The sequence below is a fragment of the Aptenodytes forsteri genome, unplaced genomic scaffold (assembly GCF_000699145.1).
Source record: "Aptenodytes forsteri isolate BGI_AS27 unplaced genomic scaffold, ASM69914v1 Scaffold16, whole genome shotgun sequence".
In the NCBI taxonomy this organism is placed as follows: domain Eukaryota; kingdom Metazoa; phylum Chordata; class Aves; order Sphenisciformes; family Spheniscidae; genus Aptenodytes; species Aptenodytes forsteri.
In genome coordinates this window covers 3,389,242-3,412,422 of record NW_008794753.1, presented here as the reverse complement: position 1 = coordinate 3,412,422, position 23,181 = coordinate 3,389,242, and the positions used below count along the sequence as shown (strand labels likewise).

Here is a 23,181-nt window from a genome sequence, read left to right as displayed (position 1 = left end):
GAGTCCCCATCCCTGGAGGTATTTAAAAGATGTGTAGATGAGGCGCTTAGGGACATGGTTTAGTGGGTAGTGGTGTTGGGTTGATGGTTGGACTCGATGATCTTAGAGGTCTTTTCCAACCTTAATGATTCTATGATTCTATGACAGGTGTTGCAGAAGCCCAAGTGCGCCAGAAAATGAAACCTATGAGAGCAGAGGCTCAAAGCAGCAGGACTTGTGCATCACTTCCCCTTCCCTCGCTCCTGAGAAGTACAAGAGTGCCAAAGCTACAGACAGCTTAAGTACCTGGACACAGGACAAATAATAGATGGAGGGCAAATGGATCTGCCAGCATCACATAATCTGGAACTTTTTAGGCCTACTGCTCCATGCACAGGCTATAACAGCTTTCTAAACATGGGACAACTACAGAAAACCTTACCCTCCTCCTGCTGGGAGAGTATGTTTGTACTGAAACATTTTTTATAGGCCAGTAGGACTAGTTCAACTACAAGTGTTACTCTTACCTGCTCTTGCAGGTGTGGAAATTCCTCTGTCCTCCAGGTCCACCCTGCCAACTTCAAGGCATTGTAAAACCAGCGCTGCAGTACATAGAGCATGACCAAGCTGACTCTGCAGCTCTAGAGGTCACCACAAATCTTGAAGTCTTCAAAAAAGCAGCTTAGAACTCCGGACCCCAAGCAATCTGAGGGGCAAGGCCTATTCCCTCCTCTGTCCCAGTGCACCTGCTGTGTTTTATTTCTCCTCTTGCCATTTGAGACTCTCGGGTCCACATAATCAAAAGACTATAATCCAGGACAAAAGAGGCTAAGTTGCTGCTACCACCAGTGTGTCTTCTGCCAGCTACTTTTAGAACACAGATGGTGGTGAGATAATACTGCTATTCTTCACCATGAGCACGTTTATGGATCACAAAGCACTTGTCAGCCTCACAACACTGCTGTACAGAAGCTGCTGTTGCTTTGCTTTACTCCTCCGGATTTTCTAGGTCTTTCAAAGTGTTTGCTATGACTTACTAGAGCTAACCCGATGCAGCTGCGTACACAGGTGATACAGGCTGATGAACTCTGTCTGCTTTGCTCATCTTCATGACTGCAGGATCATTATCCCTGCCTAACAGTCCCAGCAGCACAATTTCCTTTTTGTCTTAAATATTTTCAGAGCTAATGAGGACGTCTGGCACTTTTGGTCTTTATTATAATACTGTGTTCTACATTATATTTTTTGTAATAAATGTGAATACACATTTCTTACACCTCTGTACTTTTTATTACACACCTCTGTACTTCCAAAAGGCTGGTGAGAAACCAGCCAGCCCAGCGCAGACACCTGTGGCAGAGACCAAGCAAGGAAAGACAGACAGTATCTTGGGCTACACAGCATCACAGTAATAATCAACAGTGTCTCAGTGTCCACTTACATACCACGAAGGTTGCCACGTGTACTAGTGTAATATGAGGTGGCTAATTAGGTATACTGCACTACCAACTATCAGCCAACAGTTATTATTAAATATTAGCCAGTTAGTGCCTCTTCATGTCAAGAAAGGTGGCAGCTACCACTCTACTGTTACTTTTCCTAACAGTGCAAATGCAATACAGTAGAGATTTATCTTTTATCATGCTGCATCACGGAGGAATGATGACAGTATCTTTCCTTCAGTTCAAAAGCAAAGGATACAACTCGATCCAACACTTTTTAACCAATGCCATCATACTTACCCTTTCATAAACCTGGTAAAAGTACAACCAGACTCTAACGCACTTGTTAAAAAACTGATTTCATGTTACTGAAATTAAGCGACTAGCCAAGAACAAGTACTTTCCCAAAATGAAAACAGAAATATTTTAGTAAAGGCTGTTCACAGTAATTTTTTTATCCTTTAAACAATCTTTATTCTACACTCCTTTTGAAAAAAATGTTGTCACTGTAAAGTGGCAAACCATGAAAGGTGAAAATGGAAAAACTTCCACATTATTTCACATTACTACCAAACAGTGGCAAGTAAATATCAAGTCACAGTACTAAGATCTTTTCTTTTCCCCACCCACTTTGACAAGCAACTATACTGCTCTTTTACTCCCCATATTAAAGTTTTTCCATCTATCCATTACGTGGTATTGGAAGTTAACTCATCAATTCAGCTCAATTAAAGAATTTGCAAATTAATCTAAACCAGGGAATATTTTCATTCTTAAAAAAAGAGCTTTTTGGTGCACTGCAAAGCTAGCTGTCCTAGATTTCTGTGGCTACCCGCCTATAAAATTCTCCTAGCATACTTGAGGAAAAATGTGAAACATTTGACAAAAGTACTCCTCAGTGTGATTAAAGATAATAAAAATCTGACCTGAAGACTGGAAGTCCTTGTTTCTGGAGACTGCAGCAAGTCTTCATGAGCATATTGTTGCACCTGAGAATCTCAGCAGTACTCCTCCCTTCAGTGCTGTGATTTCGTAGCAAAGAAGCATTAAGTAACTTTTGATCATCATTCCAGAAATAGAGAAGGAAAATGTCAAATTTACCTCTATTACTTCTCTTTCTGGTAGCAGAGCTACAGCCATGAGAAACTGATTTTTCTTTTCCTTTAGGGGGAAAAGGGAGGGCGGGGGAAGAGGGAGGAAGGGAAAAGTAGCTGATTAAATTGTTCAGCCAGTTCCAGTCACCTGCAGACAATTCCTATTAGGTCAGCTGAAGTCCATCAGGCCCTGCAGTAAAAGGCTGCAAGAGCATGTCTAAAATTCTGATCATTTAATATTCACCTAACTGGGAAAATGCTGGCTAGACCATTTTGCACCCTATGTAAACAAATATGGTTTGAAAGGGAGAATATGGGAAACCCTGCAAGACTTTCTCATAGGCTTTTATGTAAATCTGCTGCAGAACTGCGCCATTTATAATGGGTGCCTCCATAGCAACTACTGCTTTGTCTCTCCCTTTGCTGCTTGATCTCTACCAGCTAAGAGGAGGGAATCTGCCTCATCAAGCTGTGGTTGTTCCTTGTACGTGAACCACTCAGACCTTACAGGGAGGCTGGATGTCCTTATGTTGCACGACAAATACACCATGGTTTAAGGCTTACCAGTTAGTCTGCAAAGTGGTGTCCTAATGATCCTAGCTTGTCTCTGCTGGAGTTTGTGCACAGAGTCCAGAAAAAGGGAATATTCACATGGAACAGCTGAATATATTGACGGGTTCTACCAGCAGATTCATCTTCTGGGTCTGCAGGCAGGAAAACTTGTTCCAGCTCATGTCTTTGTAACAGGACGTATCCTCCAGCTAGCTGTCTTTTACTTCCACAAACTTTCTTCAGCCTTTCCTGTACACCTATTCCTGCCAAGCTGTGAGAGGGAGAAGCTCAATAATTAAGAGGTAGGGCAATTTAAGGGGAAAGCACAACTTCTGCACCAATATATTAGTCATTACCTCAAAGCTACAGGACTTCTGATGAATGGCAGGGTCTTGTGTTTGCAGTCAGATGTCATTAACCTGCAAGGAAGAGTCAGGCCTCTGCATTTCAATCATCTATGACCCAGTTTAGCAGTGAACATTTACAGGGTTCCTGTCATACTTGGAACCGTAAGCACTTCTGAAGTACCATTAAATCACAGAACTCCCAGCTGCCTATCATTAGCTCCTGAACAACCTCCTGTCGAGAGGACAAAACTTCAGTGTGGCAGGGGGAAAAAAAAAAAGAGTAAGATTCAACCAGTATTTCATCATTCTTGAATAAAAGATAATGCAGTAGTGCAAAGAACTGAAGACATACACTGTGGTTATCACATAAAATTAAAAGCTTTTTAGTGTTTAAAATAGCATTTACACATAAGCAGCTATATATTAACTATACAGACACTTGGGTTTTAATACAATATCTACAAAAAAGAATTCAATTATGCAATAGACATTTAACAGGAACAGTGCAGTCCATGCTAGTAAGAGGTCACTCTTTGAGTAGAACCAATTCTAGAATAGGTGATAGTCTGGGTTTTCATTATTTAAAATCATGTAACTTTGTTCCTCTACTGTACATAAAATTCTTTACATGTATTTCTAATCACTGATTAGAATTAATAATTTTAAGTCAATCTTATTACAATCCAGTTAAATGCAAAACAAAAACAATTACATCAACTCATGAGCTGTCAAGTCTCAAGATGGGACTGCCCATTTGAATAGAACAAAAATAGTATCAAAAGTCGATGTCTGTGCATCATTGCTTGCCATCCAATATACCTTTGGATAAAGTGTCCAGGGGACTGTTACCTTTGAAAAGTAGATTTATTAACAGGAGGTAAAAGACAATAGCAGTGCTTTTAAGACTATTTGCCAAAAAACGCTCTCCTCAGAGTTAATATACTGGGTGGGTACGCTACCCTACAGATACGACCTCCTTTGGATAGGAGACGTCATCCCAAACTGTTTTCTCATCATTTTCTATGATCTTCCAAACATACCTGTTAGTCCTTGTTAAAAGCTGTTGGCAGGTATGCGTGAACATTAAGCTCAGCTGCAGAGCACAGGCAGATGTTGAGGGTCTCACTTCCAGAATAAAAATGTCAACTATTTAAGGCTCCTGTTACGAGGTTGTTTCAATGCCCTATATAGCAAACCCATAACTTCCCGTTGCAGCTAGAGGCATAGGTCATGCATTCTAGAGCCCAGCCAGCGCTAGTTACTTGACATTAAAATCAGAGAAAAATTTCAGGCCCTGGTGAGAGAAACAGACAGTTCTGCAGGACTCCAGCCTTCAAACTTTCTTCCACCTGGCACAGTACTTCCTATTGCAAGTAGCTTCATTGGCATCAGTGGCACTTCTTTCTGCAGGTAGTACTGTACCCAATAGGAGAAACTTGCACGGTTAGGCCCCAAGGCCCCCTTGTTGCAAAGACACATGCACATGCATTGAAAGCCAAGGATTTGGGAAATCTCCTGTCTTCATTCACTTCTGAAAATTAAGAGCTAGCAATGTTTCAGGCCTAACTTTCCATTCACTCAAACCAGCCTCTCCACTGTACACGACGAGGCGGGGAAATCAAGCTTTTGTTTTACACACAGTGGCCATTATGTATTGCACTGTTCACAGAAGGGTCATTTACATTCTCCTACTGCTCTTTGTAAACAGCAGGTTCTACATGCTATACAGCATTAACCAACTAGCACATCTGTCAGTACATTCAGAGCACTCATCATTTGCCTGTTTGTAGGTGAAGCTAGTTCAGGCTGGATTTAGCAGCCTGATTTCCTCAGCAGACGAACGCTTTCCCACACCTACGTTATGGACTGTCAGCCTCATTCCAGAGCTACCCACAAACACGCAAGTATATAACACAGTCGTTTCAACATAGCAGCAAAGACCAGCAAGACACAGAATAGTTTCTGCCAACAGCGTAACAACACGACAAAAAAAACCCAGCAGGTGTGTAAACTGCAACTCTTGAAAAGACATAAGGAAATTAAACACGTTTCTTCCATGGGTGAAAGCTCAGCGCCCAGCTTTAATCCCTTTTGGAAATATCTTATTAAAATGACAGTCTTTTCCTCCAGCCCTGTCAGTTCTGCCTTAAGACAAAGTGGGCCAGAAAAATCGTAATATATAAGAGACCAGAAAAGTTAAAATTAATTTAAAAGTAGAACCACTAGTGATTGTCAGTAAAGTCACAGACTCCTTAACAGTGTCTCCTGGAGACATAGCAGAATTACAGAATTATTTTACCCTGATTTATTTCATTGCTTTGAATGTCAATCTTTCAAAATAGTTTACTGAGTTTAGTTAGCATCTTTGCTGTGTTACTGGGAGGAGGAAAGGAAAAGAAAGGATACTGTTGCACAGTCAAGCTTTAGGTAGTGCCGTTTTTTTGATCAAGCCATCACCAACTCTGCAATCTATGCTAGCCCATCAGATGGATTATGACGAAAGCACTGCTTTCAGAAATGTTACGTAGCTTTTCGGGAGATTTTTGTAAAGAAAACTGCCCAAAACCACTCAGCTAGTTTAGAAGCCCAGTAATTGGAGTACCTAGTCTGAGTGACACACAGTTTCCTAAATGCCTAGCTCCCTTTTGAAAGTGAGACTTAAGTCTCCAATTAACACAGACATTTGAAAACGTTACTCTGACTTTTGTACAAGGGATGTGTTTACACACAGACCTGTAATAAGAAAAGAAGTAGTGGAAAATCTATCAGAATGAACAACGTACAAAATGGACAGTTTGAGGAGTAATTTTTCAGGGTGACAAAGGAACATGAAACTACACGTATATAGTGAGAAAGACATGTTCTCTTTTGACATTCATATCGGATATTCACACTACCCATAAAGCATGGAACGTAACAAAAAGAAGCTTCTTACCAATGAAGAAAATGCTTATATACATTAAAGCACCTGTCCTAAAACCTGCCAGAAGCAGGTATCTCACAAAAGAGGATTTAACTGAGGCATGGCCCCATGGTCAAATGCCACTAAGTGACTGCAGCTTAACACGTATTTCCCATTAAATGAGCCACCATAACCGAGTGTGGGTGTGCTCTTACCATGCCCTCATTCAGATACTTTAAAAAAGCTTCTTAAACGTCAGTGAAGGTTCCTGAACATACTTTATCAAGTGTCCATAGCCTTAGAGCGAAAAATACAGAGTAATGAAATCTTGGGGATATACAACGGCAGTTGCTTAAGTCAAAGCTCCCCAGCAGGAGCTTTAGCATGGGTCTCGCTCTGTGTCAGGTATAAAGATTCATTCATTGTACCATTTACGAACTGTTCTTAAAGCACCCTCTCACCTCTCTGCTAACAGCTAGCCCCCATCTGTGTTCAGAACACGTTCCCTTGGGTAACACTGCAAGTGGGATTAGACATCTCCAGGTTTCTATTTCAAAAAAAGAGGAAGATACTGCTCAGAAATTAAGAACGGAAAAAGAGGTGATCAAAATGAATAGCCATGTCCCAGTGGGAGCCAGGATTTACCTATGTCTCTGCTAGAATGGGATAAATATCCCCTTCAAAAGGGAAAAGCTGCAGCTACACTAACAGAATCGCATAGCAGCAACTGTCCTATTTCTGTGGAAACAACTTTTAAAACCTGTAAGCAAGTGCGCATTATAACCAGAAGAAACAGACACATCTGTCAGCAGGGATGTGACTGAAATGCCCAGGAATGGACTGTAGCTACAAAGTCACTATCATGATAATAAATGAAATAACTTTACAAATTCTGCACAGTGAACACATACAGTAGCAAGACTCCACCACTCCCTTGATAGAATAATATCTTTAAAAAAAAAGAAAAGAAAGAAAGAAAGAAAGATTGATTTATACTCCCTAGTCAGCAGAATAAGGTAGCCACAACTTTGCCTTCTGCTAGGAATTGGTTTGAGCCTGCTCCTTTCCAAGCACATGTTGTCTGTACGCTTGAGGGTGCCACGTCTGCTTGGAGTGCTGACTGATGCATCCAAGAAACAGCATTACAAGGTAGTATCACAGATACTAGCCGATGGTCGTTTTTTCCTTGTAAGAGAAAAAGCAGGGAAAAATAAAAGTGCTACTATGCATTATTGGAAATTCAGAAGTCGTGAAATAATAGTCCTTGAATCAGGCAAAAAGATACACTAATTGCATTGAAGTAGGTGCCACAATTACCAAAGCTCATTAAGATGTGAATATACACCAGCCATTCACAATCAAAAACAAGAAGGGGGGAAAAAAAAGATAAAGAAAAGATGCCATCAATTTGCTGATATTTAACAATCCCAGGAGATTTTTTTTGTTCATTTTTGTGGGGGGTTTTTTTGTATTTTTTGTTTTGTTTTGTTGATTTTTCTGCAACACAATTGCAAACCAGGAAGGTGTGACATGCAAGACAGCCAAGTTTCTTCCATTAAGTGTTCGACAATGACCAAATTGCCCACCCAGCCCCAAAACAATCCCCTCCCCGGCCCTTCCCCACGCAGAGTCTGAAGGCACTTCCTCTCACATGATGTCGACAAAGAATTCACAAGGGTTGCCCATAGCCTTCTGGAAGGACTGCCGGCTCCCCGTCAGCTCTGGAGGAACAGAGCTCAGTTCCCTCACGGGGGGCCCTCCAGGGGGTCCGCTCGTCCCGTAGACTTTGGAGCCCAGCTTGGGGAGACTGTAGAGGGGTGGGACTCCCGGAGGCCCGTAAGAATGATGGCTGTGGTGGCTTCTCTCACTGTGGGTGGCAGAGACATGACTCCGGTGGCTGAGCTGGCTGACAGGCCTCTCCCGACGCACGACACTGGCGCCACCCCCGCTGCGGGCAGTGTGGTCAGACTCGCTGCCGCTGCCAGCCGACTTGCGGTCCTTCTCTCTGCCAAGAGCTCTCCTGCTGTTCTCGCTGTTGCTTCGGTTCGAGCCGCTGCTTTTGCTTCCTAAAGCCCACGAGTGAAAAGGACACACAGAAAAGCAGAATTAGCTCACGTCCACTGCTGTCTCCCACATCAGCTCCTACCAAAACGCACAGATCCGGGTATGACCACTGTAATGGCAACAATGATGACGAAACCAGGCCTGAATGTGCTGTTGGTGGCTTATGGGATTTAGCAATGACAATCGGTAGAACAAAGCCGACAAGGTTGTGCCATGCACAGGTACACGTAGACACCTAGAGCTTGCACAGTGAAAGCAGCAGCTAGCCTAGAACTTCTGGCTGAAAGCCATCTGCTCTGCTGCTGCCCCACTGACTGGAGAGAGGAGAGGAGCAAAAACGGAAGGAAGCAGCCGGCATTTGGGTTTTGACTCAAGCAAACGAGGTTCAATCTAATTGTAACTTTCTCTGTCTTTGCTATCTTCTATGGGCAAAAACTTTTCAAAAAGAAACTCATTTGCCTTCTCTATCATCCTTGGTCACACTGAGCATACTTGCAACCCAGGGCCAAATCACCTGAGGTTAACAGATGTCCTTTGCTGGCTTCAGTGGGTAGATTCTTTTAGAATTCATCACTACGGTATTCTGTTGTTGGAGAATTCTTCAAAGAAACAGGTATTTGTTGAACTGCTCTATGATGAATCAGTAACATGCAGAATGTTCCCAGCAGAGGCCACTAAATCAACTCAGAAGAACAAAGGACCGCTGCTTGTGTGTAAGCTGAGTTGTTGCTACATAAAAGCTTCACTAAACTTCAGAACTGATTTTACATGAAAGTTGAAGGTCATGCCCTGTTACCATGAGAGATAGGCTAGGACGATGTCAGGAGACATTTCCAAGTTAATTATTCTTTAAAAAATCCCAACAAACCAACCTACAGAATTAAGTTCATGCCATCTTAGTGCAAGATTGTCTTCCCAAAAAGGATCCCCAGCCAGCAGAATAGGGGACCAGCTTTTGAGTCTGAATGAGCCACTGAGTCACTGGTGTCACTGAAATGGGAAAAACAGAATGATTCTGAGCTGCTCCTTTCTTGAACTACAAATGATCATCACCTTCTGTCTGCTCCAGCTGATGTTTAGAGCAGGCAAATAGAAGAGACAGGAAAACTAGACTGACCTGGTGTATATAGTGGAAAGGCTAGATTCCCCTGCAGAGTGCAAGAAAAGCTGGGGATAGATGGAAAACACAGAATACAAAATCAGTAAGTATCAGGACTTGAAGTTAGTATTCTGAGCCTGGGACTCTGAAGTGGTATTTGCTGATTGTAATCCCTATCAGCTCTTCTCTGCTCTGGGAAAAACACTGTCCTGGCTTTGTGCCTCAGTTTTCTTCCATCTGTAAACGGAGATATTAACATGGGTTCAGCTGCCTCCACCAACCACTACAAAGATTCATTAAGCTAAGCTTTTCGAAGAGGTAAGGTGCTCCCTGAGCTGTCATTTCAAATGTTTCATAACAATTTTGTAAAAACAAGTAAGAGAGGAGAAACTACTTGTTAGCAGGTTGACTGTTACAGCCTTTACTCCAAAGAACAACATAGAGATTATCTCCAAGAAGCATCTTTGTAAGCTCTCCAGTGTGGCACATTGTTCACAGTGGAAGAAAATCGACATTTTATTTTAATCCTTCCACAGCTAATATGCCTCTGCCTTTATCTCATGATGCATTCTGCTGCCACCCATCCAAACCCTGCAAACCCTACCTGAAGTCATTATTCCTTGATGCAAGCTCCCTATACACAAGAATTCATTGCCAGCTCCATAGCTTGTGGCTGAGTAAAGATCATGCGGGGGAGAAAGCAAGCTGCACTGAAAGCGTATATTACTGATCTTGAGAGGTATTCCACAGTCAGCAGGACTGAGACTGCCTTGTGACAACCCATCACATTGCTACTCCAGATTTCAGTATATCTGGAGTACCAGCTCTAGCTGATCTGCCAAGACTCCAAGAGGTCAAGTGGTTAATGCAGACTTCTTATCTCAGAAGAACCTGGCTTTCTGCAGCTGCACTCCAAGCTGATTACATGGCAGAAAGAAAATAAAGAAACCATCTACCATTACAGCAGTCTATCTAAGAACAATCAGCAGCATAGCTGTTCTCCTCTGGTCGTGCTGAGGTCCACTCTCTCCCTGACATGCCTTTAAATCGTGTCACAGAACAAACAATCGGAAAGTCCTTCTAAGCCTTGAGTTTAAATGCAATCTAACAAGAGCGTCACCTTCTTGGCAGCTAGGGACTGGCCTGTCTTGGAGACATGTAGCCCAACCTAAAGCTGAGGTTTGAAATGCTGCTAACTTGACCCAATCACAGCAGCATTTGTTTCCATCTAAGGCCAACTTTAAACCTAAGTGTCATAAAAGGGATTTAAAGAATCTGCATTTCAAGTGCCTAGAAAAGCTGCACTCAGCATTGCCACAACATATTATCAGCCTTCACTCTCTGTTACTGCTGGACACCAAACTGAAGCCACAGAGACTCCAGCTGCCTCAATACTTCATTTCATGGGAACAGAAGTTTCCACATGAATCCTCCTGGTCAGGGGCAGGAGAGCCTCCAGAGACAGTGTCTACAGGCTCTGAAGACCCTTCCATTGTTCCTGTCTCAACAACTGACATCCTGTGAGCTTGAACAAATCCATCCTTCCTACTTCTTTCATCTATTCAGACTGTAATCTGATGATCTCTCCCTATCCGTCTGTACAGCGAGCATGTACCAGAACAGGGATGTGACTTTGATCTAAACACTATGGTAACAGAGATGATGTTTTGCGGAGGAGCTGGTCCTCACACCAGTGCCATTCCCTACAGCAAACCTGCCCAAGCCTTTAAAAATGACCTAAGCCCTGGGTACCACAAGCAGGGACAGATGATGTCGCTCAGATGAAATAAGCAGCAATCTAAATTGGAAGAGCCTTGAACAGAACTGCAACATCACATAAAACTTTGCTAGATCTTCCTTCCCATCTGTTGCTTGCCAGAACACACTCTCAGTCTGTCTCTTGACCCAAATTTCAGGCTTTTGTCTGTAATCATCAGCAAATACACTGCATTCATCTCAAAAACATGTGACATTCACTGGGCGCTGGAGCAGTGCTCTTGTTCACCAGATGAATTCAGTTACGATCTAACATTGCACATAAAAGAGAGACTTCACAAGAAACCCAATTCTAACACTCTGTATTGAGAGTGACCAATGCAACCTTGTGTCCCAGTACTCTTAATACCTGCCCGAGACATCTGGACAGTGCTCAAGTGTCTTTCAGTAAATGAGCAGCGGAAGGGCACTGGTAGATAAATCCAATCCATATGGATGACATCAGACTAATAAATTAGGAGCTGGAATTACTTATTTTATGAAGAGCAGTGAAGAGACTGGTGACAGGATTTTCCCATCTGAGCTGACAGTGAGGTATCTGATGCTATTCCCTCTGTAGCTGCTGCAGCACAGTCACACAGGGGCCAAGACAGGTTGATATGCTAATGCCACACTATTGGACTATTGTGCATTGAGACAGGTTGAGCGTCCAAGACAATTAAAAAGAAAAAAAACAACAAAAAAAAAGAAAAAATACAGCTAAACATTTGGGTCACAAGAGTCTAAATGATCATGCTGTGAATTCATTATTATGGAGGCATTTGAAGCTTACCAATCCCCTAGAGTCAGCCATTCCTCTATGAATCCTTCAGTCTAATGCTTGCTCAGAACAAAACAAGGCAATAAGTTACAAAACAAGAAACAACACAGAAGTGTAGTTTCCAAAAGAAGAACAAGGAAAGTGTTGAAACCCTTCAAAATTAAACACCTTGGTGCCTTTCATAAGGCTCTCTTTAGCCAGTAACACAGGTCGCATGGATAAAATACCATACCTTTCCTATTCCAGCAGCAGAAATCTAATATTCTACTGCCCACAGAACCAGCTGCCAAAAAAAATAATCACATTCTTTCCAGCACTATCAGCTTGCAGTTCTAAAACCTCTGGATATCACTGTGAGCTTCCTCACAGACACTTCTTATTTTGAGATAAGGTGGGAAGCAATAGTGCTAAAATCTTGTGAGCAAGTTCCTGTTAGGAAATTCTTTTGTGCAATTTTGCACAATCTAACTGGCTGCAGTAAACAGGAAGAAGTTACATCCAAGTTACTGGATGTTCACCATGAAAACACAGAGAATCCTCACCCTTTCTTTACTGGCAGCATTTCCAAAAGCAAAACTCACTCTGGAAGTGATTTAAAAAAAAAAAAAAATTTGTACAGCCAAAAAATACAGAATTTTTATTTACTAAGGTTTAAAAATGAACCACAAAATTATCCTAGGGCAGGAAAGGAGGAGGTCAGGTTTTTAATCCATGCAGTATTATCTTTTTTTCCCTGTCATATATTACAAGAGAGACTCTCCTCCCTGTGAGCAGTGTTTCAGCCCTGTAAACCATCTGGCTGGCCACCTCACACTTGTCTCACGCAAGCAAAGAAAGTGATTTTTCCTTTTGTACTGAGCATTGAAGTGAAAGCCAAGAGCACCTTGGTTCTAATCCCTGTTCCATCAGCAACAAAATGGCCTAATCTCTAGCAATATCAAGTGACTGCAGCCCCACTGTTGGCAATGGCTCTGACCTCTAAAAAGGGGGGCAATAGTTTATCTGTTTTAACAGGGTGGACAATTGACTCGTTGGCCTGATCATCATTATCTAATTGTCTAAGCAGTAGTTTACTGTATGGTGCTGTTGGGCAAGAAAAGTACAGATGCCCACGCCACCATGAACGTGACAGCTTGGCTCTAGTTCCCCACTGGGGTACAGAACTACAGCATAACTATAAACAGCATGTATTCTATTCTATTCTATTCTACTGACTCAGTTAAAACGTTGCTGGCAGTTTCAATACAGAGCTGAAAGGCTAACCCACTCCATCACATACACAAACAGTTTTGATTAAGTGCGGTCGTACCAAATCCATGCAGGTAGCATACAAAACCACAAGACAGGAGCACAGACAGTACGAAGGAACTCAAGCAAATGGTTAGGGATAATGACAGCTGTAGAAATAAATACCAGATTAACCAGCTTACCTTCACTTTGCTGGCTCCCTGCACTGCCACTACCATAGCTAAAGCCTGGGTCTTGGTATGCTGGTGGAAAACACGGAGGGGGCAGAGGATACTGATACGGGTATCCTTGGCCTAATGGCCAGGGAGCAGCAGGATGCGGAAGTGGAGCAAGGGTATCCTGATCCGAGGCTCCGCTAGAACCATTGTTAAGGTTCAGTGCAGCCATATCTGCAAAAGAGAGAAAAGGTGAAGACTGTGTTCTTACCCAGCAGCTGACTCCTGCATATTAATACTGGCTGACACAGCACCTAGCGTGGTGAGGGACTAGAGGGACTCAGCCTCCAGAGTTCACTCAAAATATCACACGCGGTAGGGTAGACATCAATATTTACCACCGAGCACCAAGGTACCTTTGCAGCATTTCCGTAAGTCAAGGAGGAATCATCCCTATTTTACAGATTGGAAACAGCGTGACTGACAAGCAGGAATTCCGTGGCATCACCAGAAATAAATCCTGCTTTCTTAAGCCTCAGTGCAATGCCCTATTTGATGAGTTCATCCTTTTCTTCCAAGTGGTCTAATTGCTTGGTCCAACAGGAAGAGTCAACCACTTGTCATGCAACTTCAGAATAATGGCCTGTTCCGAAACACCCACTTGTGAAGCCCCATAGGACTCTCCTCTGCACATCCTGTGAGCACAGAAGAGACAACACACATGCAGCTTTGCCCTTCACAGGTAAGGAACTTACTGCCACAGAGGTCTCCAAAGACATAATAGCACTGTTCCGAGAAGGTGATTTTGTTCACAGTGTGCCTGAGGTAGCCATGTTTTAACATGCTGCTGGCATATTTTCTAGCCTCCCGTCGGTCTTTGAAGCCTTCCACGTGTGTGTAAAGCCAGTCAACCACATCTGCTCCTAAAATGAGAATAGGAAAAGAAGACACAGGATCATCCAAGCCAAACTGATCTTTTTTTGTTTTTTAATCTTCACATTATCACATAGCCCACTAGTACTACTGTGCCAGGTACTGAACACAAATATGAATATTTAGCAATCTTGCTGCAAAGAGCTTAAAATGTTATTTTCACAACTCAGCCTAACTGCTAAATTAGTTACCACCAAACATCAATAAAGAAAGCAAAGAATTATCTTGCATCCAGTTGAACACTACATTAACAGTGACACCAAATACACACACAGAAAATTTTATAGTTACGCTGTTCGACCCCTTCTGAGTTGCAGTAATGAAAATGACACAGGATTTACAGAACAGAAGTGACTGGGAGAGTCATCTTCCTCAAGAGGCAGATGTTACGTTGTCAGAAGACCTGGGTTCCAATCCCTTCCTCAGCAAAACGTAACTACAGCCTAGATTGACTAAATGTTAGCACGGTTCAGGTCACAGGACAGTCAGAATCAAAGGTAGACTAGTTGTGGTAATTTTAAATGTAATTAAGATGCTTTATTAAGGTTGTGTGGCTGTCTAGAACTGGAATTACGAGGATTGTTGCTCTGCTGAACTTGGGCAGATTGCTAGAGCCACAAGTAGTTACCTGGAAAACCTGAGATGTAACAAGTAAGGGTTAAGGACCACCTGTGTGCGGGCATAAGAAACATGCAGTATTTTTGGCTGTCCAGGCTCAAACATGAGATATTAGTTATTTCCTGCCACACTTAGGGTTGTTCACAAATATCAAGTTAAGGGAATATAAGAGGTCATAGACAGGGGAAAAAAAAAAGTTCACATAAAGATAGTTTCTTCAGCCTATTTCCAAAAAGCCACTGGTTTTTTTTCCCCAGCTTTCCTTTGATCTGCTTACCTATCACTGCATTGGAGATGGTAATTTTTAACCACATCCTGTCCCGAATTTCAAGGCCTGAGTCTGGTAGCTGCATAACCTTGACAATAGTAGCCATGTCACTCTTCACAGTTAAGGGAGATTCTTCTAATTCTAAAAGGAAGAAAGGTTACATGCTTCTTTGAAATGAACCGAGTCTGAAAAGAACTTTTCGGCTCCCAATCTGAATGAAACATTTCAAGACACAGCTTTACCAACAGTTGCAAAAAAAGACACAGGTTCCCAAATGCATCAATAGCATAAATTATAGCATTTGTACCAATTCTTCAGAGATTGTGCTCAGTGCAACCAGTTTAGTCACTGAGATGCTGAGTCCCTGCGTGTCTTGACTTCACAAACCAGCTATAGATCAGCACTGCACTCTTTCAATCCACACTGCATTGAGATGTGCAGAAAAGGAAACCCAAGGAGTTCTATGACCATTGCTTTCCATTTCAATTTGCCATGAACAGCCCCTACCCACCCAACGGTTCAGTGCACCATATGCAAAACTCTGTAGGACAAGGTTTTTCGGCTTGTTCTTTAACTTTTGGTTTAATTGTCAGGAATAATACCCGTCTGCATGGAGAAAGATGACGATCATGTCTCAATCAATGTCCATTTGTCTTTTTAAGACTTGGACATCAGCATAATTGGGGAGAATTGAAATTAGAAACTAAAGCTTCCATCATCAGGATAAAGGCTAGTGGTTTTCTTCAAAAAAACCTTTCCAGGACCCCAATGATGGCAGCCTTACAAGTTAACAAGTCACTTAACCCAGCATTACTTTGCCCTGCATCTTTCTTGCAGAACACTTAAAAAACCGCTGCTCCCAAATGCCTCAGCAGCCGTCACTGCTCCATTCATATTTCACACTCTTATGGGCAGAGCTGGCTCACCAGAGGCTTCATACTTTCCTGATCAATTTTTATAATAAAACCAGAACAATAGGGCTGAGATTCACCCTGCTGAACTGAGGTGCCTACTGTAGGAGTCTAGTTCCTTTAGCAACTCCTTCTCTACCATACATAGAGGCAAAGCGGCATCTAATATTGAAAGCTCAGTGGGGTGAATCTGGGTCCAAGAGCCTAACCAGCCTTCTTGTGTTCCGTGCAGAACTCAATCATCCTTGTCATAAGACGACTATATTCTTTGAATACAGCACCCAGCCCTCCTTCCTGCTCCCATCTTCCCAGCCCTAGAAAATTAATGTCGAGCATCTGCGTCCCGTGTTTGTAGTTCAGACCCTTCTCCAGCAGGAATTCAGAAACCCTCCTCCCCTCCCTTCTCCCAGCTCCCCATATCACCCACCTTTCAAAAGCACAAGGGAACCAATTTTGCCCTCTTCCAGCAACCCAAATTTTGATAAAAGGTACAACAAGCATGAAACAATGAAAACTGAAAATGCTTCTTTCCATACATGCACTGCTAATATGCATGAAAATATCCCAGACCATCTATGCATGTGGTTTCAATACTTAAAGTTTGAATAAACACTAAAATTTTGCTTTTGCTTTAAGTTAGTTTGGTTAGTGGCAAAAAGCAACATGTTTGTTTGGGGGAAAGAAAAAAACAAAACAATATTCAAGTAAAGTATGTGGGGAGCAATAAATTGTATTTTCTTGGAGACCTGCGATCTGCATATAAAGAACACCACTGGCCAAATGATCATCAATATTTTCTAAGTCTGCTAGTTGCTGTACAAATCTGAAAAATTCTAAGATGCATCTAAAATGCAGCCACTTTGGTCTGAACTCTGTCAATGGTGGGCCTGACTACCTGACCACCTGTACAGGTATGTGCAAATGTGAGGAACAGCACAGACAGTAACTCCTTTCGGGGGAACCAGATCTACTGCAAAGCTCTTTCTCAGGGCTTCCTTTATTGGTTTTGAGTGGCATTTTTTTTTCCCATTAGCAGATCCTGGTAATGAAAGAGGTGTATGCTCCAGGAAAACGAAGTCCTACCACATGTAATACCACCACTGGCTTGTATCCTTAACTGAGTAAGGAAGTACACATTTGCCCGATCAAAAAGGCCCCAGGAAATTACGCAGTACCTCAGGCTGAATACTATTAAGCAGAAATAGTCTGAAGTCTCAATTCAAAATCCTCTGAAGTACATGCAAGAGAAAAAGAGATCTTTCCAACAACGTCAGCGGACTGCATTTTGAAACAGCAAGACTTTCAAGAAACATTGAAATACTTGAAGTTAATCTCATGGAATGGGACAGCACTACTTTGCAGAAAGGGGTCCTGCAGTGGCAGAACAGGAGCTGGAAAAATCTACCTTCAGCAGAGTAAACGAGGAGCAGGGTTTGCACTGACTGAGGCAGCGAGTTCATCACTCACAAACCACTGTGAGAGAATATTCTCCTGCATCAGCCAGAACACTGCTGGAGAACAAGATACTTTTTAAAGCAATAATTACTATGAAACACCTCAGTCTGCCTTGGTTTGCATAGTCCTGTTTTTGAAGAAATGCACCTGGGAAAATAAAGAGCTAACACAGAATAATTCCTACTGTGTGGTGGTGATTTGCATGGCCCCAAAATCTCAGCTACTTTAATCACTAGCACTGATGTGATGGTGGCTGTGCAAATGCTTTGGATATCAGAACTTCACTTTTGATCCAGAGGCTAGAGAGCAAAGGAATGCTAGTCAGAAGGAAAGCAGTTATTCAGTCCATTTACATTATCCTGGCCTTGCTATACAAACAGAGTAAAACAGCGGACATTCACAATACTTAAAACAAGGACCCATGAAACAGACTTGTCTAAGGTGACTCCGTTAATTCACTGCTTCCACTTTCACAGCCAGATACTGTAGAACAGATACTATATTTTCTTCAAACACCAGTGACTCAGAGGAACTGAAACAGAGAATCTTGCACTGCAATATGAAAAGTTAGAGCGCCCCATTTTGCATGAAGCTCTTCGTTCTTTGAGGTGTCCATGTGCTGTCTCTCCCCACCTCTCTCTCTCCTCCTCCGTTCCTCCCCAACTTTGTCTTTCCTGGCAAAGAGGTTCACACAACAGGTGCTCTTTGTACCTAGGGCCCTGGCGTGCTGCCTGCCGCGTTCGGGGAGGGGGGTGACAGGACTGAACTGAAGGAAGGAGTGTTTAGCAGAAGATCACAAAAAAGGTCAGGGGTACTCCGCGTTTTCTTGCATTCAGGAAAGGAAACATCGTAAGTCACTGGCACAGAAATGAGAAGCTGTCTCCAGAAATGTGGTTCTGCTCCCAAATAACCTTTATTTTAAAAGTATGATTGAGAGGGCGCCTGCATTCCACACTTCCCAATCGCATCACTATATATCAAGGCACACGGTACATGAATAGTTCAAGAGGAATGCAGAGTAACAGGCTCTTGTTGTTTGACAGCAATCAGCAGATACATTTGATTCCAGCAATCTTTAGTACCTGTAAGGCTGAAAACACATCTCAAGATAAGGCAGTCGTCAGGTAAGTGGTTCACTCGCTTTCTACTGCGGATGTATTTCCCCTTCAGCAGTGCTGCCTACTATCTATAGAGGCACTGAGCTACTACACCTACAAAAAGGATAACCACCCTTTCAATTCAAGGTGAGGTGTAATTCCAGGAACTATGTGCTTATAAAATCTGAGAGAGCGTAGAAGAAAAAGAGGCAGACACTTGTGTAGTCTGATAGGACTTAACTGGTCCCTGCAAATGCAACTTTCACACTTCAGCCATGCATTTGTCCAGGGAAGATTCTGTCACTAATCACCAACACCACATTGGTCTTCAAAATCCTCAAAGTGTTGTTTTTCTTGTTTGTTTTGTTTCGCTGTTTTTTCTAAATTATATCCTCCCTTTCTCTCTGGAAAAATCTTACAGAATGAAAAAAGTTACTCAGTCCTAAATTTACACCCCAGATCTGGCAGACACGTAGGCATCCTTTGTTAAACATCTAAGTATTTATCTGGCTTTCAATGAATGCATCTGAGGTAGCATTGTGCCACAAATGAGATAATCTTCTCAGAACTTTAAAGCCACTTCAAGATTTCTATGTGTATAGAAACGAATATAATAAATCTCCTTGCTACAGATGAACAAATCTGATAGAAAGGTTGCATCTCTAGAGAAATTCTTCCATATTAATATTACAGGAAATAAACACATACCAATGAGGTGTAAAGTACCTCAAAACTTTCACGTCGAGTAAACAGAAGTGCTGTTTTAAATATGAGCACTTTCCTGAACTAGGACTTCAGTGGACAGTGTTCTCAGAGACACACGCTCCTCGTTTATTTGTCTTGCCTTACTGCCATGTATTTCAAACCAAATGCTGGCTTTTATCCCACGCTTACATCAGAAAGCAAAGGAAGAGTGAAAGAAAGGAAGAGTTTATATTCTTTAAACAAAAATTTCCAAGATAAGGAATCATGACAACTTGTTGGTTACCTGGATATGACTAGTTTAGAGACTGCCACAGATAGACAAACCAGGAAAGAAGGCTGAACTCTAACTGTAATGTCACGTGGGACATTACATTTGTTTTTTCCTTGTTCAATAAATTCTACAAGTATAAAAAAGTATAAAAGAAGGCTATGTGAATATCAGTGGAAGATTTCCTAAATGATACACTAACATTATTATCCAGTGAAATCTATCTGAAGTAAATTATTTAAATTTATTATAAAAACAGTCAACTGCAAGGAGGAAGCTCTCACATTCATCTGAAGGGATAAAGTTGAAGGCCTGCCTTGTAACTTTAAAAGGGACCAGAAGCCACCTCTTCCTGAATGTGAACCCTGGCAAATCACCACTGCGTTAACTTCTGACCTTTGGAAAAAGGTTTTATGCTCCCCATAAGAATCACAAATTTAAGAAAGCATTCAAGAGTTCTGTGGTGGCTGTCGTTTTCATCGTGCTTGTGGCTGGGGTCGGTTTTGCGCACAGCTCTGCACTGCTGGCCCCGAGCAGAAGACGCCTGCCCTGGGCTGGCCGCAGTGTGACTTACTTTCCGAATCGGGAATTGAGCTTGTTAGTGAGGAGCTGGTAGATGTGGTGATGCTCATGGAGGGGCTCATACCGTAACGGGGGTACGCTCCCGTCATGGCTGTGGTATGAGAGATCCACGCTGCAGGGTCAATTGGCCTCACTGGTTCAGCTGCAAAACAACCAGAAAGGGAGAAAAAGACAAAGGGAATCAGATTTGCAGTAAACACTAAGACCTAGAGTAAGAAGGAACTTTTTGGGGGTGCACAAGTCCTTGCCATTCTGATACTACAACCGAGATAGCCCCAGCACGAGGGAACAAAAGCACCTTGCCAGCAGTTAGCTGGTTTCCTCTAGCAATTGCCGCACCAGCCTAATAGGATAAAACAATGACGCTCCTGTTCCTGTGACTGCGGTAGGAGTGAAATATTTCCCCTTATGGGAAAGAAGCTACCAGTCCAGTAATAATATTTCACTATTATTCTATACAGTCAGATAGAGATTCTCATTTTGCTATGACGTGAAGTACTACCAAATGCTTTGCCCCAGCTGATGGGAAGGTCTCTCCCTACTTCTAAGGGTCTTGGATCCAAAATAACCACTCAGACATAATGTGAATCTTCTGCTGAAGGTGAATCAGAACAGTAACTCGAGAGCTCTGTGTTTGCAGAGATGAGGCATCATGGAATTCCCCTCTCAGTGTTTTCAGCAGCCATAATGAAACTTTGTAGGACTGGAATAGTGTTGCAAAATAACTAGACAAGATATATAAAGACCATCTGAAGAGACTGGTGTCAGAGAAGAGTGGAAATTACACTCAGACCTTAAGAAGAGCCACACAGCAAGTAATTTTTAAAGCTGGGAATAAAACTCAATTTTCCCCATAATCTGGATTACTTCTTTTCTTCTGAATTACAGTAGCTGTTGTTCCATTGCCTTAAACCAGAAATTATGTAAAAGAGCTCTGCCTATGTTAGGTATTTCCTCAATATATCCCACACATTATTGCAACCAGTTTAGCCTACAACAGATATACCGCTGTTTGCCTTGGATAATAACGGATGCATCTTCGCTGAACAAAGGACAAACTGATGCATAAGCTCTCCCTGTAGCAAACCTGAAATATGTGACTTGTGGGATTTTTCTTTTGATTATGCTGGTTTTCCTAAGGACTTCACTGAGTGAGCTCCTGTAGTCTGCACGAGTCCATTGCATTAATTTCAACGGACAATACTATCCTCATCTTCTTAGAAGGACCGGTAACAAGCCGGTTTCAATATCATAAGCAGAGCACTCACCAGCAGGAGGCAGCTGTGTTTGTCACATGAGCACAGATCTTTTATAGCTACTGAAAGGTTTATTAAGCCAGAAATTTTAAAACTAGATCATTTTCAAGAGGTTTTATGTACATTAAACAATGTTGTTTGCCTCAAATTTTAAAAACGCTCAAATTCTTTCTAAGAAGGGTACATGTGACAAAATGAGGCTTTTTAACACTTAAGTATAGTTATCCTCCAAACTTTCTGTCAATTGAAAGGTTAAGATCACGAGGATATACCCAACAAAAGGTTAAGAGCTTGATCCAAAGCCATGTGAATCAAAAGAAAAATTCCCATGAATTCAGTGGGCACTGGAGTCTCAGAAAGAGTATCTTAAACCCCTGCCTCCCAAAACAAAAAGCAAACAAACAATACAACCAAACCTAAAAGTATCAAACTTGTAGGGAACGGAAATCTGTTAGATGCCAAAATAGCTGAAAATATTCTAGACCTTGAGGGCTCCGCAGGAACACAGCAAAGCACAAGTACGTACTCACCCCTGGGGATGGTGAAATAACTCCTGGGAGTGGGGTCCCAGCATTTGGCTACTGTTAGGCTGATAGGTCTAGGAAGAAAGAAAACAAATAAGGGTGACTCCTAACTTTCCCTACAGAAGTTGTAACCGCTACAATGAACTCTGTGAAACAAACATTCCTATCCAACAGTTGTCAAGTACATTCTGAGAATGCTTTTGAGATGCTTGTCCAAGTATTTTCAGTATGAACCAGTATCAGGACGTTTCTGGTTTTGCATAGATCATGAGCACTATTGGTGAAATCTGTCGAATGATCAGCTCTTGAGATACTAAAACGCTCATCGTATAAACAAATAACACTACTGAAACCAGGCAACTCCTAGTTTGTGTTGGTTTTGGCTGGTACATTGGAACCCATCTCACATTTTCATCATTTACACTGAGAAGTTCAGAGTTGAGATCAGCACTCCGGTTGCTTATTGAGATCAAAATGTTGATTTCTCCGAGGTTTGCACAATACCAATAACTGCATATGGAGGATAAGCAGCAAGAGATTTTGTAATATGCTCACCCTGGTTTGGAGACTATTTCCCGTAAAACCCGTACTGCATCATCATTGCTCATGTTCTCAAAATTGACATCATTCACCTGAAACGTTGCAAAAAGCAGAGGTCAGGCTTTGCAACAGGACAGTTAAAGACATTTTAATTATTTGTTTCCAAATTTATTTGTCTTGTAACTGTTTCCATTCCTTTGAGCAGCTGCAGAAATATTGTTTCTCAGAGCACATCAACTATCCAGCAGAGTTCGCAAAGAATTATAGATTTAAGTCATAACAGTCTTTGTGACACGTTTCTCTGAGTATGAATGAATTCTGTTAACTGATTACTAAGTCCATGGATCTGGTGGGATGACTGAGCTGAGCCACCAACGTACAAGCCAGCAGCACGTATTTTTGGACACAGACCAACCTGCAGAAGCATGTCTCCTGGTTCAATTCGGCCATCTGCTGCCACAGCCCCTCCTTTCATAATAGAGCCAATGTATATGCCACCATCACCCCGGTCATTGCTCTGTCCTACAATGCTGATTCCCAGGAAGTTATACTTTTCTATACAGATAGAAAGTGGAGGGTAGGGGGGGAAAAAAGCAAACAAGGTGA

The 23,181-nt window shown here is 42.1% G+C and overlaps 1 protein-coding gene across 1 annotated transcript in view; it reads right to left on the bottom strand.

Annotated features, from left to right (window-relative positions):
* Positions 1–3,773: 3,773 nt before the first annotated feature.
* DVL1 (dishevelled segment polarity protein 1) overlaps positions 3,774–23,181 on the bottom strand; it is a 65,789-nt gene continuing 46,381 nt past the window's right edge. The window contains exons 7-14 of the mRNA XM_009274176.1: positions 22,991–23,130; positions 22,591–22,667; positions 22,042–22,109; positions 20,248–20,397; positions 15,247–15,378; positions 14,174–14,341; positions 13,446–13,652; positions 3,774–8,382 (exon numbers count right to left, since the gene is read on the bottom strand). Coding sequence (XP_009272451.1) covers positions 7,964–8,382; positions 13,446–13,652; positions 14,174–14,341; positions 15,247–15,378; positions 20,248–20,397; positions 22,042–22,109; positions 22,591–22,667; positions 22,991–23,130 — 1,361 coding nt within the window. The 3' untranslated portion in view covers positions 3,774–7,963. The remainder of the gene's footprint in view (positions 8,383–13,445; positions 13,653–14,173; positions 14,342–15,246; positions 15,379–20,247; positions 20,398–22,041; positions 22,110–22,590; positions 22,668–22,990; positions 23,131–23,181) is intronic.